We start from the raw sequence: 13488 nt of genomic DNA on the forward strand, positions 1-13488 counted from the left end.
GACAGCACAAGTGAGATAATGCACAGATGCATCACTAGATCTGTGTACAGGCTGCTTTGCTGTCTGTAATTTTCACTCTCTTGTTTTCTGTGAGACAGGCATAGTAGCTTCTTGGCTGTGCAGTATGTAAAATTTGCTGGCCAAGCCATGAACCTCAAACGTTGGCCATAAACTCAGAGGCTTGCTGTGTTACCAGAATTATTGGAATTGTGGATATATATCTTAATTTTCAAGTCTACTGTCTCAAATGTGGGTGACACTTGTGTATTGCAGGTACGTTTATGGGACCACAATTCATGTGAGTCCTGTTGATCTTTGTCTGCCTCTGTTAGTGTTGCTTTACCAGTGTAGCAGCCACAATGAGTAGAGTGGGTAACTAGTCAACAGTTAAAGCTGCATTCCAATGTTTGAGCCATACTTGCACTGAGCACTTCTACTGGATAAGGATGTGCGCACCCCAGTTAGATGTGTTGTGTTAGCGGCTTCTAGAATTATCTTTGTTCTTACCTTGCACAAAGTTTTCCGATGGTGCTTCTGTTTCAATTAACTGAACTGGCGTGACAGAGAGGTGTACAGTTCTCCTGACACACTTGATAAATGTTGCAGATTGGTTTTATTTTTGGCATCACCTAACCCTAGTAATAAAAGAGAATAACAGCTGGTGTATTGTTCTCTGATTGAGTCCAAATAATTTCCCTTTAATGCTATGTGCAATAACACACACACACTATCCTATGTTCTTCTCTACTGCAATGTTACTGGCTTAACTGAGCTAAAGCACCTTTTATTAAGAGCTAAAGATATGCCATACAATCATAAACTAGATGAAAGAAAAAAACCAAAGTGCCCTGTTTGTTTCTGAGCTACAAAACTGATATTAAAGAGAAAAAAAAGTAATGTTCTACCTAAGTAAGGGTCATCATTCCAACCTGTTACACTTTGAAGCAAATTGAAGCAAACACAGAGGTTAGCTTTAAAAAATAAACTTGTGATTCCCAACTAGAACTAGAATGGCTATAGTAGTCACTTAATGGGGAGAATGCTATGCAAATGCAGGTAGATTAGCATGCAGCTATAACAAGGTGGCAGTGGTTTGCTCTTTTTGTAAAATGAGTAGGGTGAAGTGTTTATTGATCCCTCTCAGTACTGAAGCTGGAGATCCTGCTTTGAGGATGGGCTGGTGGAAGCCACTGCTGACGAGCCTTGGGAGGCACATGTGCGCCATGACTGGTACTTTAACCCGAGAAGTCATTTGGCTGCATTTCAAACAAGCCCCTATACAATGCTGCTCCCTGCTGATGACAGGCTGAACCCAGAAATACGTGTACAGGGATATACAGCACTTGCTGCACCTACAGAGGTGAAAGACTTTATTACTTTTTGAATGGACTACGAATTCAACTGCATTTACCATGATGCATTGGGGTCATACTTTGTTGCTGGAGTGTAGGCAGTTTGCTCCCTTTCTTTGAAACTCTCTTATTGACGGCTCCCTTGAGCCATAGCTGACGAGCCTTGGGAGGCACCTGTGCGCCATGAGTGGTACTTAAACCCGAGAAAGCATTTGGCAGCATTTTGGGCAAGCCCCTATACCATGCTGCTCCCTGCTGATAACGGGCTAAACCCAGAAACATGTGTACAGGGATATACAGCACTTGCTGCACCTACGGAGGTGAAAGACTTTATTTTTTTTTTAATGGACTACGAATTTGACTGCTTTTATCATGATGCATTGGGAGCATACTTTGTTGCTGGAGTGTAGGCAGAATGCTCCCTTTCTTTGAAACTGGGCTGGTGGGAGTGTTGAGTTGGTCAAAGGGGGTGCACTGTCAGATAACAAAAAGTGATAGTTTAATTGCCCTTCGGCAATGTAAATGCTTTATAGTTGGGTGTCATGCAGTGTAATAAGTAAGTAAAATTAGGATTTGCGCTGTAAACTCGATTTGGGAAGCAATGGGTTAATTTAATTTTTAGAAGTTTATTTGAGGAATATACTTTTTATACGAGGTAAGATTAAAAATGATTTGCCATTGTTGTCCCACTTTTACACAATAAACACCTACGCAATAAGTATTACATCAGAGCTTAAGAATGCTGTGAGGATACTACGGAAACAAGAAAATAACCAAGCAATGAGTTGCCAGTAGAAAAGCACAAATAGAGGTAGGCAGCCAAGTTTTTATCTCAAGTGATTTCCTAGAAGACGCCATGTACCGCTTCCACATGTTGCCGCTGGAAATTTCTCAGTGGCTGTTAACAAACACCAAAAAGGTAGTGCGCACACATAGTCTGAAGTCAAAATTATTTATTTTAAGCTTGCAATATTGCTAGACATTAGTGAAGGCAGGGACCCTGCTAAGTTATGTGAGACATGGCCACAGCAGAATGCTGAATTTGTATTTGGTTAATGTGTATATGGGTACTTAAAGTCCTGGAAAAGCTAATGTATCTACTAAAAGCACAATTTGTTAGGAAGTCTTGCTCCTTGATGCATAAAACAGTCTAGGAAAGTCAGGATTCTTTTTATTTGAACAGGAAAACGTCAAGGTCAGGAACAGTAAGCCCAAGTTTGCTTCTGTTTCTAGAGTGTAATGAAACTGAACAACAATATAGGACATATGAAAAACCCTAAGTATTGCGCAACACAAAATTAAATGTTACAGTTGTTTAAGCTGGGACCCAACCTCGTTGTGATTGTATATACTGGTAGAACTTTGGCAGATAATACCCACATGCATAGTGATAGGAATAGGCTGGAGAAAAGAACTGGATGGTACGTGGACAGTTGAAATAGACTGGAACTGTAATTGGTGCATCAGCAACCTTGTCAAGATGAAATTGTTTTTCTCACCCATTGCACTTTTTTGTTGTGAGCTACTGCAAAGATTTTTGCAGTGATACTCAGACCTTCCAAATTAAGTGATGAGCAAAATATGTACATTTTGAAGAATGTTGTCAGGTAGTTAAACGTGTAGGATTCCTCCAATTGTGCATCAGTAGAGGACATCTTACAAGGCCAGAGTGACACAAAAGGATCTTAGTGCTTCCTAAATCATACATATTGCATACATTTTAAGGATCCTTTATATAAGACTAGGTCTTAACCTTCTTTCTGTGTATAAGCAAAACATGGTTCAAATCAAATGATGTAGTGCCCCAAGTCTTGGCTGTACTTTTGTGCTTAGTCATACAAGTTAAGTTGCCTTTCTTGTCATAACGCAATGAGGACAAAGGATGGATTGAAGCTCATGCTGGGTTTCTTAGAATTAAAAGTGTGTTAATTTGTGGGAAGTTCTACAAAATAGTTTCAGGGCCCAATTCAGCAAGCTTTCTTTGTGGATGTTGGACAGCTATGTGGAAAAATGGCTCCCAGGATTGTCATGTGTTTCACAGTCCCCCAACAGATAGTTTAAAATAGGTGGCTGAGGCAAGAATATGTCAAACCCCACCTAATTTTACTATGTCCTAGAGTCACACCTTACAAAAGTTAGTAGACTGACAACAGTAAGGTGGAGAAACAGGTGCATGAGTAAGCGAAAACTACCACCACACATTCTCAGTCAAGGAAAAAAAGAAAATGTAATTACTCAGTACATTGTGTGTACACCATTTCAGGAAATCAGTAGTCCTATTATGTGAATCAGTATCCCACACACATTCAGTGAATGAGAGAAGCAGTGGTCGAAGATGTAAATTAGTAGTAGGTCCTTTATTTATCCATTCTTAAAATAAAATTAATTTGCTTGTAGCCAAAGATAACAAATGTCACAAAAGCCAATGCACTTCGTTCTCATGGAACTTCTTCGGGCTAAAAAATGTACACAAACAATTACTTAGGTACTGTTTTAGATCTTGGTGAATGGAATACTCGACCGTCACAAACGTGATGGATATCCTGTCCGCTGATCTACATTGGCTATAATGAGATTTTAGTATGGCAGATGGGATTTCCATCACGTTTGTGAATGAGTATTACCCTCCAGGATCTAGAAAAGACCCGTAGTATATTAATTCAGATAAAACCAATATTTACAACTTTAAATATTAGTACCAACATATCACTAGTGTGCAGCACACAGATAATTAAAGCATGTTCAAGCACTACTATGCTCAATACTGATGTCAAGATCCTGTGTAAAATATTAGCTACCCGACTGCGTGGAGTGATCTGGGACCTGGTACACGAGGATCAATGCGGATTCATCCCCGGTCTCAGTACAACTTACAACTTACGCCGTTTGGCACGTTTTACATGAAATAGCGGGGGAGGAAGACTAATTGGTTTTGGTATCAATAGATCTAGAGAAGGCTTTTGACACTGTAGAGTGGGAGTACTTATTGGCAGTTCTGCAGGGAATGGGATTTGGCCCTCAATTTTGCACTTGGGTGCGTCTATCATACACTGCTCCCACTGCACATGTTCGGGTGAGCGGTGAGCTCTTGGATGTTTGGACGATCGGTAGGGGTAGCAGGCAGGGTTGCCCACTGTCACCGCTTCTGTTTGCCTTAGTGGTCGAGCCGCTGACGTCCTACATGCGTGAGAAATTGGGGACCTGGGGTGTTCAAGTGGGACGGGCCACACATGTTGTCTCCCTTTATGCTGATGATGCATTGCTCTACCTTAGAGATCCAGGTGTCTCGGTCCCTCTGTTATTGCAGTTAATGGAAGAATTTGGGGCTATATCTCGGCCACGGGTAAACAGGAAGAAGTCACTGCTGTGTCCCCTGGGTTCGCTGTGCGTCGTCCTGCCGGAGGATCTCCCTGAGGTGGGGCTCCGGTGGGAGCTTAAATGTTTCCGGTATCTGGGCCTGGGTTACACATACAGCAACGGCACACCTGAAGCACATTGTGGAATGGGTGGTGATGGGATTGGAGCGTTCTGTAGTGTTTTGGAATTTCCGTGATGGGAAGGGCAGCGGTGGCCAAGATGGTGTTCTTGCCACGGTGTCTTTACCTGGGTCAGAATTCTTCGTTTCCACTGACAGCTCGACTTTTTCATTGTCTGGATAGCTTGTTGATTTCCTTGGTTTGGGCTGGCCATCGTAGCAGGGTGGCGTTGTCTACGTTACAGAGGGATATGGAAAATGGAGGGTTGGCACTCCCTAATATTGGACTCTATTACTATGCGGTGTACTTACAACGTGCGGCTAAGTGGATGACGCAGACGGATAATTGGGAGAAGCGGCTGTTTGCTGGCATATTGGGAGATGAGGCATTGGTGCACGTATTAATGTCAGGTGGGAGGTAGGTGGCTCATGTCCACTAGCTGGTTAAAAACACAGCTGGGATATGGAAACAGGTGGTTAAGACGATACTACGGCGTGCGCCCTTAAACAGGGAACTGAAAATCTGGAGTCTGGCCCCCTTTCGGGACATAGATACTTGTATGTCAATGGAGGCTTAAAGAGTGGGTGGCTGCTTGGTGGCGGGTGGTTTATATCCCAATGGTGAGTTTATTTCCTTTCAGGAGGCGCGAAATACGTTTGGATTGAGGGCTGGCAATATGCCAAGATTTAGAGTGTGGCCCGAGAGGTCTGGTATGGATTCCCGGTGGCCCCTGTGGCGTCAAAGATGTTGAATGGGTTAATAAATTGGGGAGAGGATTCCCGCCTGGTTACTCTGTTTTACACAGCGCTGCGTGGGGGTGGAGTGCGTAGGGCCTGGGATCGAGAGTTGGAGAACCCATTAGAAGATGGGGACTGGAGTCTGGCACTGTCTCTGTACGCACGGTTTCTTGTAATCATAGATTTAAGTTGTTGCACTTCAATGTTGTTCACCATGTGTACATCACGCCTGTTTGTTTTAATAAGATGGACTCGACAAGGGAGACAGGATGCCCTCGGTGTGGGGAGTCAGGCTCTTCCTTTGGCTATTTGGCCTGGGCCTGTAGGGAGGTGAAGCAGTTTTGGTGAGTGGTCGTTCAGAAGCTGGACAGGGTTACTGGTCTGGGACTTGAGGCGACTCCATTGACTTGCCTACTGGGTATAATACAGAGACTATGGGGAAGGTGGGTTCCATACAGATTTGCGCAGCTTGCATTGGTTTTGGCTAAGTGAAGGGTGGCTAATGGTTTGATGGGAACACAAAGCCCATCCCCTTCTCACTGGTCCCATGGTGTCCTGGAGTGGGGGCTGGCTGAGGAACAAAACATGAAACTGACACGCAGGGAAGAAGGGGCACTGGAAGACATAACTGCCTGGAATACATTGTTGGAGCGCTTCCCTCGGACCCAAGATTCCAGCTCTGACTTGAGCTCCGATGAGGAGCCTTGACTGCAGGATGTTATGCTGGACATATAGGTGACGACCAATTGTGGTAATAGTGTATCGCTGTTATGATGAGGTATGAACAATTTGGTTAGACAGGAGGTCCTTGTGGAAGGGGAGGGGGGAGGAGACACTGCTGGTCTGATGGATATGCTCCATGTTTTTGTTTACTTGTATCATCGACCTCTGCCCATGAGAACAATGGACATTCTGATTTCGCATATGGCAATATACTGCTTGTTTATTTGTTTTGTTTTTATCTTTATTTGTTATTGTAAACTTAATAAAAATAAAACAGAGTTAAAAAAGCATATGCAAGCACTATAACCTTCATAAATAATTGCTATATAATTGCGTTATATAATCAATAGATGAAAAATATTTTTGAAGACCCCGTGATATCTAAACATAATAGTTCTGAAATGCATTGTGAATTGTAAATACAGACTGAAAACGCTGAATGCAATTCTTGATTGTTGATGCCTTCACCAAAGCAAAGACTGATCTAATAAGGAAAATCCAACCTAAATACAGTGAGGCAAACTATTGTGAATAAATAAGACATCTGTGTGATACTTACTTATATGGACCCAGAACCGCTCATTACTAAGGGTTACATTACACAAGCAAAATAGTAAAGAGTGATAATAACTTCAGTAAACACATTGTGGATATTTTGACACTGGAAAGTAACATATTATATTGTATAAGAATTCCAATAGAAAGCATCTTTCAAATTTAATACCTGAAAATACAATACATAGATATCAACAGTCACACTGTATAAATCCTTAAGTCAGCAACGATTTCAGGTAGACAACTCGCTGTGTTAATCCTATCCACACCATTTTAGCCACAATCAAAAATTAGAACCCATATGTGTAGAATAAGGGCTCTCTCTGTTAGTTCAATAATCCTTATATTAAAATACCTGATATTTGAATCTCATAACGGAGAAAATAAGCTAACCTCTAGCCATAGTTCTTGAAATAAAAAAGAAGGAAAGCAATATCTTATTTCTATGCCATCAGCAACAGATATGTGAGGACAGTTATCAAAATATAGCAGAGGGTCATCAAGGCAATTTTTAAATATCAATACATATATGAATATTATGTTCAAATTTAAACATCAGCATCTTTTTAAAAAGCCACAAGTAAAGAAGGTCATGGTGTTTGTAATTCTCTATAATGAAACCATTGAAAGATGCATCACATTTAGTAAAGGATACATTAATTAGGTCAAATGTGTGAACGGTACTGAATGAAAAATGGGCCTCGCCTAAAATCACTTGACTCCTCTGTTACATAAATTGGTGAATATCAGTTTAACCACCAGTGCGTCAGCACCTGTAAAACACAGAGCCAACTCGTACCAGAGGAGGAGATATACAACAGAACTATCTGCAATCACTAACAGGTCCGAGAAGGGCAATAAGTAACCGGCACATTTCTCAACCCACCTACCTTTAATGGACATATGGAGGGTCGATTTTGTTTATGTAACTAAAGCGTTGTGTGGTAGCTCATTGTTAGTTACAGAAAGCACGTTTTTGATAGAAACGGCCACAAACTTTGCACAGACTTACAATATATGATAATGTGTGGCAATATGGTTTCTGTAAATAGTTATCATTTGTATATCATCAAGTAAAGTGCCTTGATTTGTTTTGATCGTATTAGACTGTTTCTAGTACAATCAGAAATGCAAAAAAAGTTCTTAATTTTTGCTTCAGTGCTAAATGTTCATATTTCATTTACATTTTGTTGTGTGTTGCGAAACAAACATCCGCCTTACTTTTCAAATTCCGTGTACTTCAGCACGATTGTCACATAATTTAGTTTAAAACAAACTTCTCACTTTGTAGTCGAAAAAAGAAAAATAAACCCCAGTCCTGAAGTAATAACATATTCTGACATTAGACCTCTGTCTTTGAAGCATGGCAAATGTGACAAGTTAAACACAGAATTTAAGGTCACTTTATTTCTTGCTTGGACTTTCCCAACCCACCGAAAATCGACTCGCGACCCAGAGTTTAGGAAACACTGTGTATCATATCTGGGTGCGAGCATACAACCTGTTAATAAGAGAAAAGGCTGTATCTTTTTTTTTGTTACTTTCCACCTACCACCTCTACTGATCATGCACAGCCATTACACTTGCACAGTGACACACTCTCCCTGCTTGACAAGGCTACCGCAGACACACAAAAATACACTGTCCTTAAATATTTGATGCTTGGATTTCCAGTTGTAAATTACCCTGTCTTCAAATACTTTAGAGTAAATCTATACCTCTCCTTAACATTTTTGGTTGTGTATTTAAATATGTATCCACTTCTAGGAGGCTCCGACATAGAGAGGAGCTTTTATGCTTAGAACACTGGCCTTTGTAAATTATTTTCAGTCGAAAATTTGTCAAGTGGCTGGTAAATACGGAGCTAAAAATAGGGATACGTACAAACATTGACTCTTCCGAATTTCAAAACCTCAGCATTTTATCTTCAAACCAGCAAACAAAGCCTTTGGCCTTTGGCCTTATGAAGGCTTTATAAGGGTGAGAAATTGCTGTGGAATATTGCCTAGAGCAATGTTGGGAGAGCATATGCTATTAAATATAATAATTTACACATTTTTAACAAGTTAAAAGGTGTCACGTTTAACAGCTTGCATCCTACTATCTCACACAGGTTTCCTGTCCATTGCCCCAGTAGTTAAGTCCAATTTAACAAGGTGTGGAAACTACATTAAGTGAACCATGAACAACTAAAATAGTTGCTTCTAATGGAGAACAACATATGGACCAATGAAGCTTACACTGAGTATAAGAAAAAGATGTATCCCCTGTTTTCCTATATTTAAAGTATTTTTAAACGCAATTGATGAGACGGATGCTTGGTGAGATCTTTAGGATGTATAAGCTGCTTATGTTTTCTGTGAAACAGGTCTTCTCAGTTTTTGGTAATTCCAGATGATATGAGGTTATCTTGTTTGACATCAGATAATCACTTAATTCTCTTTTGCTCATAGAGGTGGAGTATGTGAACCCCACCTGTGTGCTGTCCTACGACCCGTCCTTAGAAAAAGCATGTGCGCTCAACACAGCGAGCTTTGACCTGCACCACAGATCCAAAGGTGAGTGTAGTAGGTAGAATCTAAGCAGTAAAATGTCTGCCTGTAGTGAAAATCCAGAATAATGTAGAGGGTCACAAATGTTATCACAAGAGCTTCATGTGAATGCATGAGGGAAGACTTTATTCTTTCAGTTATAATCTGGATGCAGGAATTTCGGGCCAAATGTATCCAAGAGATTGCTATTGCAAACGGCCCAGAGGGCCGTTTGTAATCGCAAAAACTGCATTTTGGTATGTAACATCCAATTTACGACTACATACCAATACGGTATTAGGAAGGGGTCTATCAAGGCCATCCCGTCCTAATACCGAATCGCAGAGGTGTATATGATTGTTTTTTGAGCGTGAACACGTTTTCAAAACAATCGCAGTTACACCAATTTCAAATTGGTGATAACCCGTTTGCAAAGGGGAAGGGGTCCGCTTTGTGAATGCATGCGAAAAAGGTTTTAAGAGGGACCACTGCCCACTCTTACAAAATAAAAAGAAAACTTTTCATTTTTCTTTTTTAAACGCTTCCCATTTTCCTTTAAGGAAAATAGGCTGCATTAAAAAAAAGATTGCTGTATTGATAAGCAATCACAGACATGGAGCCCTGCTGAGCCCAGCAGGCCTCGATCCCTGTGATTGTAGCCATTCGCAATGGGTCGCAAATTGCGACCTACCTCAAGAATATTAATGAGTTAGGTCCATTTGCAAGCCCTTGCGAATCGCAATATGAAACCTCTGGAGTTTCATACATTCCAATAACCATTACTTAATTGCGATTCTCAAAAAATGCGATTAGATAAATACTATTGGAAATTATGATACATCTGGCCCTTCATTATTATCTTTGGAAAAATAACCAGTAATGGGCATTTAGCCTCCTTTAAAATGTGTACTATTTCTTAGGCCTTTGTGTTTTTTTTATTAACGCTGATCGTTCAATACCAATGCTTGCAGCTTATCTGCTACTGACAGAATGATTCCTGGCTGTGTCTGCAGTACGTGCACAAGTCTTCCCAAACCACCGCCGTTATTTTCTTCTTGCTGTTTCCTTTAATTCTGAACTGTTTGTACATAGGTATTTTGAGCTTGGCAGCTGGCGCAAAGTTATGGCGCGGGTTGTGTGCTCTGGTAACCATAGCTGGCGAATTTCAGTGGTTTCTCTCATTGGAGCCAGAACCTTAACTATGTTTTTAACTGTTGTTTTTCAGTTATTTTAATTATTTTTATGAAATGCTTAATTTTCAGCCCCTGCTGTGCACTGCCTTTGGCTGTGCGCAGCAGGAGTTTGGAGGAGGGCCGGGATGGTCGCCAGGCCTTGCACCCTATTCTCTTTCATCTGCCAACCCTGCTGCACAGGCCTTCAGCCGTGCACAATAGGGGTTCAGCGCAGAGCATGGCCTGCAGCTTTGCCCTGTGCCTTTCTCCTAGCCGTCACTTAAGCCTCTCTGTGCACAGCCTTTGGCTTTCTGCAGTGGAGGTTGGGCTTACAGCCTGGCCTGTAGCCAGTCCATATGCCCTATTAATAACTGTTAGCCCAGCTGGATACAGCCTTTGGTCATGCATTTCTGGGTCGGCTCTTCGGTCATACCTCAGCTGTGAGCCTACTGCCACTGAGCTTGTCCTTTGGCTGCATGCAGTTGGCGTTTAGCACCAGAGTCTTTATTGTACCCCATGCCTTCACTTAACCACCACTGTGCACAACCTACAGCCAAGTGCTGTGGTTGTTGTGTGCAGGTTCTTGTTTGTGGCTAGCCCCTGCACCATCACCCCATCCTTTGGTGTATCCCTACAATGCCTAGCCTTCGGTATGCACAAGAGTGGTTAGGCACAAAAGATTTGTCTTTGGTTGTGTTTGCCCTTGCCCTAGTCTTATTTTTGATCAGCATCATCAGCTTAAAACTCTTGAGTCAGAAGTAATTTGAGAATCATGAAACTCTTGAGTCAAAGAATTTGAGAGTCATTCTCAAAATGACGCTCGATTCTGGCACCTAAAATGGCTGCAAGCATAGATCTTGAATGTTCTGTGATTTGAAAGTCATTCGCTAACTTTTTTTTTTTTTTTCCTGGTGTGGGACTTGAGATTGCCATGTTTGAGAGTACCCCTCAGAACTACCCTTTGGTGAGGCATCCCGAGTGTGTATATCCGCATTTGTGCAGAATTTGTTTTCCGTATGTGAAACTCTTGAGAGAATTCCGAGATGGCAGGAAAAAAAATTCTCAGAGTGCATTTCTTAAAAAATTAAAACTCTGATTCACTCTCAAGTTCAAATGCCAGAGCTAAACAAACGTGTCAACCCTTTAAGAGCCGCTGTGCAAGTTTTTAAAACTTTCAGTATTTCAAAAGCTTTATTTGCATGCCACGTTTGGCGTAAATCCTAAATGAGTTCAGCAGTTCCGGTTTTAGGCACAAGCAAAACTTCAAGTGGCGACCTTAGCTTTGGGCATATCTTTCTAAGTCATCAAAAGTTATGAGATGGGCAAATCAAAATGCCTTTTCATCTCTCAAACCCAGTAACGGTCACCACTGGTTAGTTCTAGTTAGGATCGTGTTTCCATAGGAAATGCCTTTTTTGTGTTGCTGCAAACTTTGGTGGCTTTTGATGAATCAGCGCAAAACTTCTAGGAAAGTGTTACTTTTTGACCAGTTTGTGCATGGAAAGTTGTGGGATGATCCGTCAAGCAGGGGCTGATGAAAAGGAGGAGTCCAAAATGTGTTTTTCCCATTAATTTCTCTATAGGAACTTCAGACACATCTGCAGCTTAAACCTCTGAACGGATTTGCGCCAAATTTGGCAGAATGCTAGAACTTGGTGAAGAAAGACTGTTTTATTTTTATATGGTGTAAGTTCATCTATTAGTTTTGGAATAATTAATGCCCAGATACGTTGTATATTTCAAGCTACAGAGGATCCACAGAGCGGACAGATGTGATTGGCTGCCACCACATCATTTAGGAAGTAGTTGTAGCCATCTTAGGACTCCGAACTTGAGTAGCAAAAAAAAATCAAGCAAGGGGTTTGCGCTTGTTTACAACACCTCCACCCCTCGGGTGAGCCAGGGCATGGGGAGATGACACTTGTTTTTATTTTAGGCAGCGGGGGCACAAGCTTTTGAGTGGCCCTGGGGATCCCATCCCCCCCGGCTGAGGTAAATACTGAAGGCAGGGGACGCACAGCCCCCTCCCAAAGCCTACTTAGTTCTCAGGGAGCAACCTCCGAAGACCAAAATACATTCAAAAGCGAAGTGAGGTGGCACAGCCCATTCCCATGCTTTAAAAGGCACTGGGGACCCCACCCCCCTGGGCCAAGTAAATGAAGGGAGGGATAGGCATGCAGCTCCCCTCCCGTAGCCTAATTAAGACCCCATCCTCCAGGGCCGAAATCTCAATAAAAGGAGAGGTGGGATGCATGGCTCACGTAGCCGAACCTTCAACAGGCCCTGGGGACCACACCTTCCCGGGGCCGTAATAGTAATTAAAACGGAGGCCTCACTCCCTGAGCCTTTAATGGCCTTGAGGACTCTATCCCTTGGGCCGGCTCAGTTACTGTGTCCTGGGAGCCCAACCTCGGGACACAGTAGTTTTCCTGCCCGCACCATTAGAGGCAAGGAAACATGTTTTTAAAACTCCTGCCCAGCCAGCAAGAGATTTAAAAATGCCCCTGCTGACTGGGAGCATACTTCTATGCCACCCAAGAGAGCAAGCATTGATGGCTGCATCTTCTGTTTGTCTTCGGTCCCCTTCTCCTTTTTTGTTGAATTTGGACCCAGGGATGGGGTTCTTGGGGCCTAAACAGGCCCAGGGACGGGATCACACTGCCCCTCCCCTTTTAAATATGATATGGCCCCAGTAGATGATCATCCAGATGCCACAAGCTATAAGAAGCACCACTAACATGTACTGAATTTGATAGGTCGATTGTTGCCCAAATGCCAGGGCTTCGGAATATAAGTTGAAGCTGCTGCTGGTCCTTCCAGACCGTGGACCTGAGTATTGCCAATTTTCTCTTGACTCGTAACAAGCCTAAATATGCCCCAGACATTCTGCCAGCCTGCCATTCAGTTGCTGACCTTGCCTTTGGTGAATGCCTCCGCTAGCC

General features: G+C 42.2%; 1 protein-coding gene across 3 annotated transcripts in view; it reads left to right on the plus strand.

Moving 5' to 3' along the window:
* The window catches only part of NADK (NAD kinase), a 417957-nt gene that overhangs the window by 58537 nt on the left and 345932 nt on the right, over nucleotides 1–13488 (plus strand). For 2 of the 3 annotated variants that reach the window (XM_069241012.1, XM_069241015.1), the window contains one exon: nucleotides 9297–9401. The exons of the other annotated variant lie outside the window; for it this stretch is intronic. In XM_069241012.1, the coding sequence (XP_069097113.1) occupies nucleotides 9297–9401 (105 nt within the window). The remainder of the gene's footprint in view (nucleotides 1–9296; nucleotides 9402–13488) is intronic. 3 annotated transcript variants of the gene reach the window in all.

Source organism: Pleurodeles waltl, chromosome 6 (assembly GCF_031143425.1).
Source record: "Pleurodeles waltl isolate 20211129_DDA chromosome 6, aPleWal1.hap1.20221129, whole genome shotgun sequence".
NCBI lineage: Eukaryota > Metazoa > Chordata > Amphibia > Caudata > Salamandridae > Pleurodeles > Pleurodeles waltl.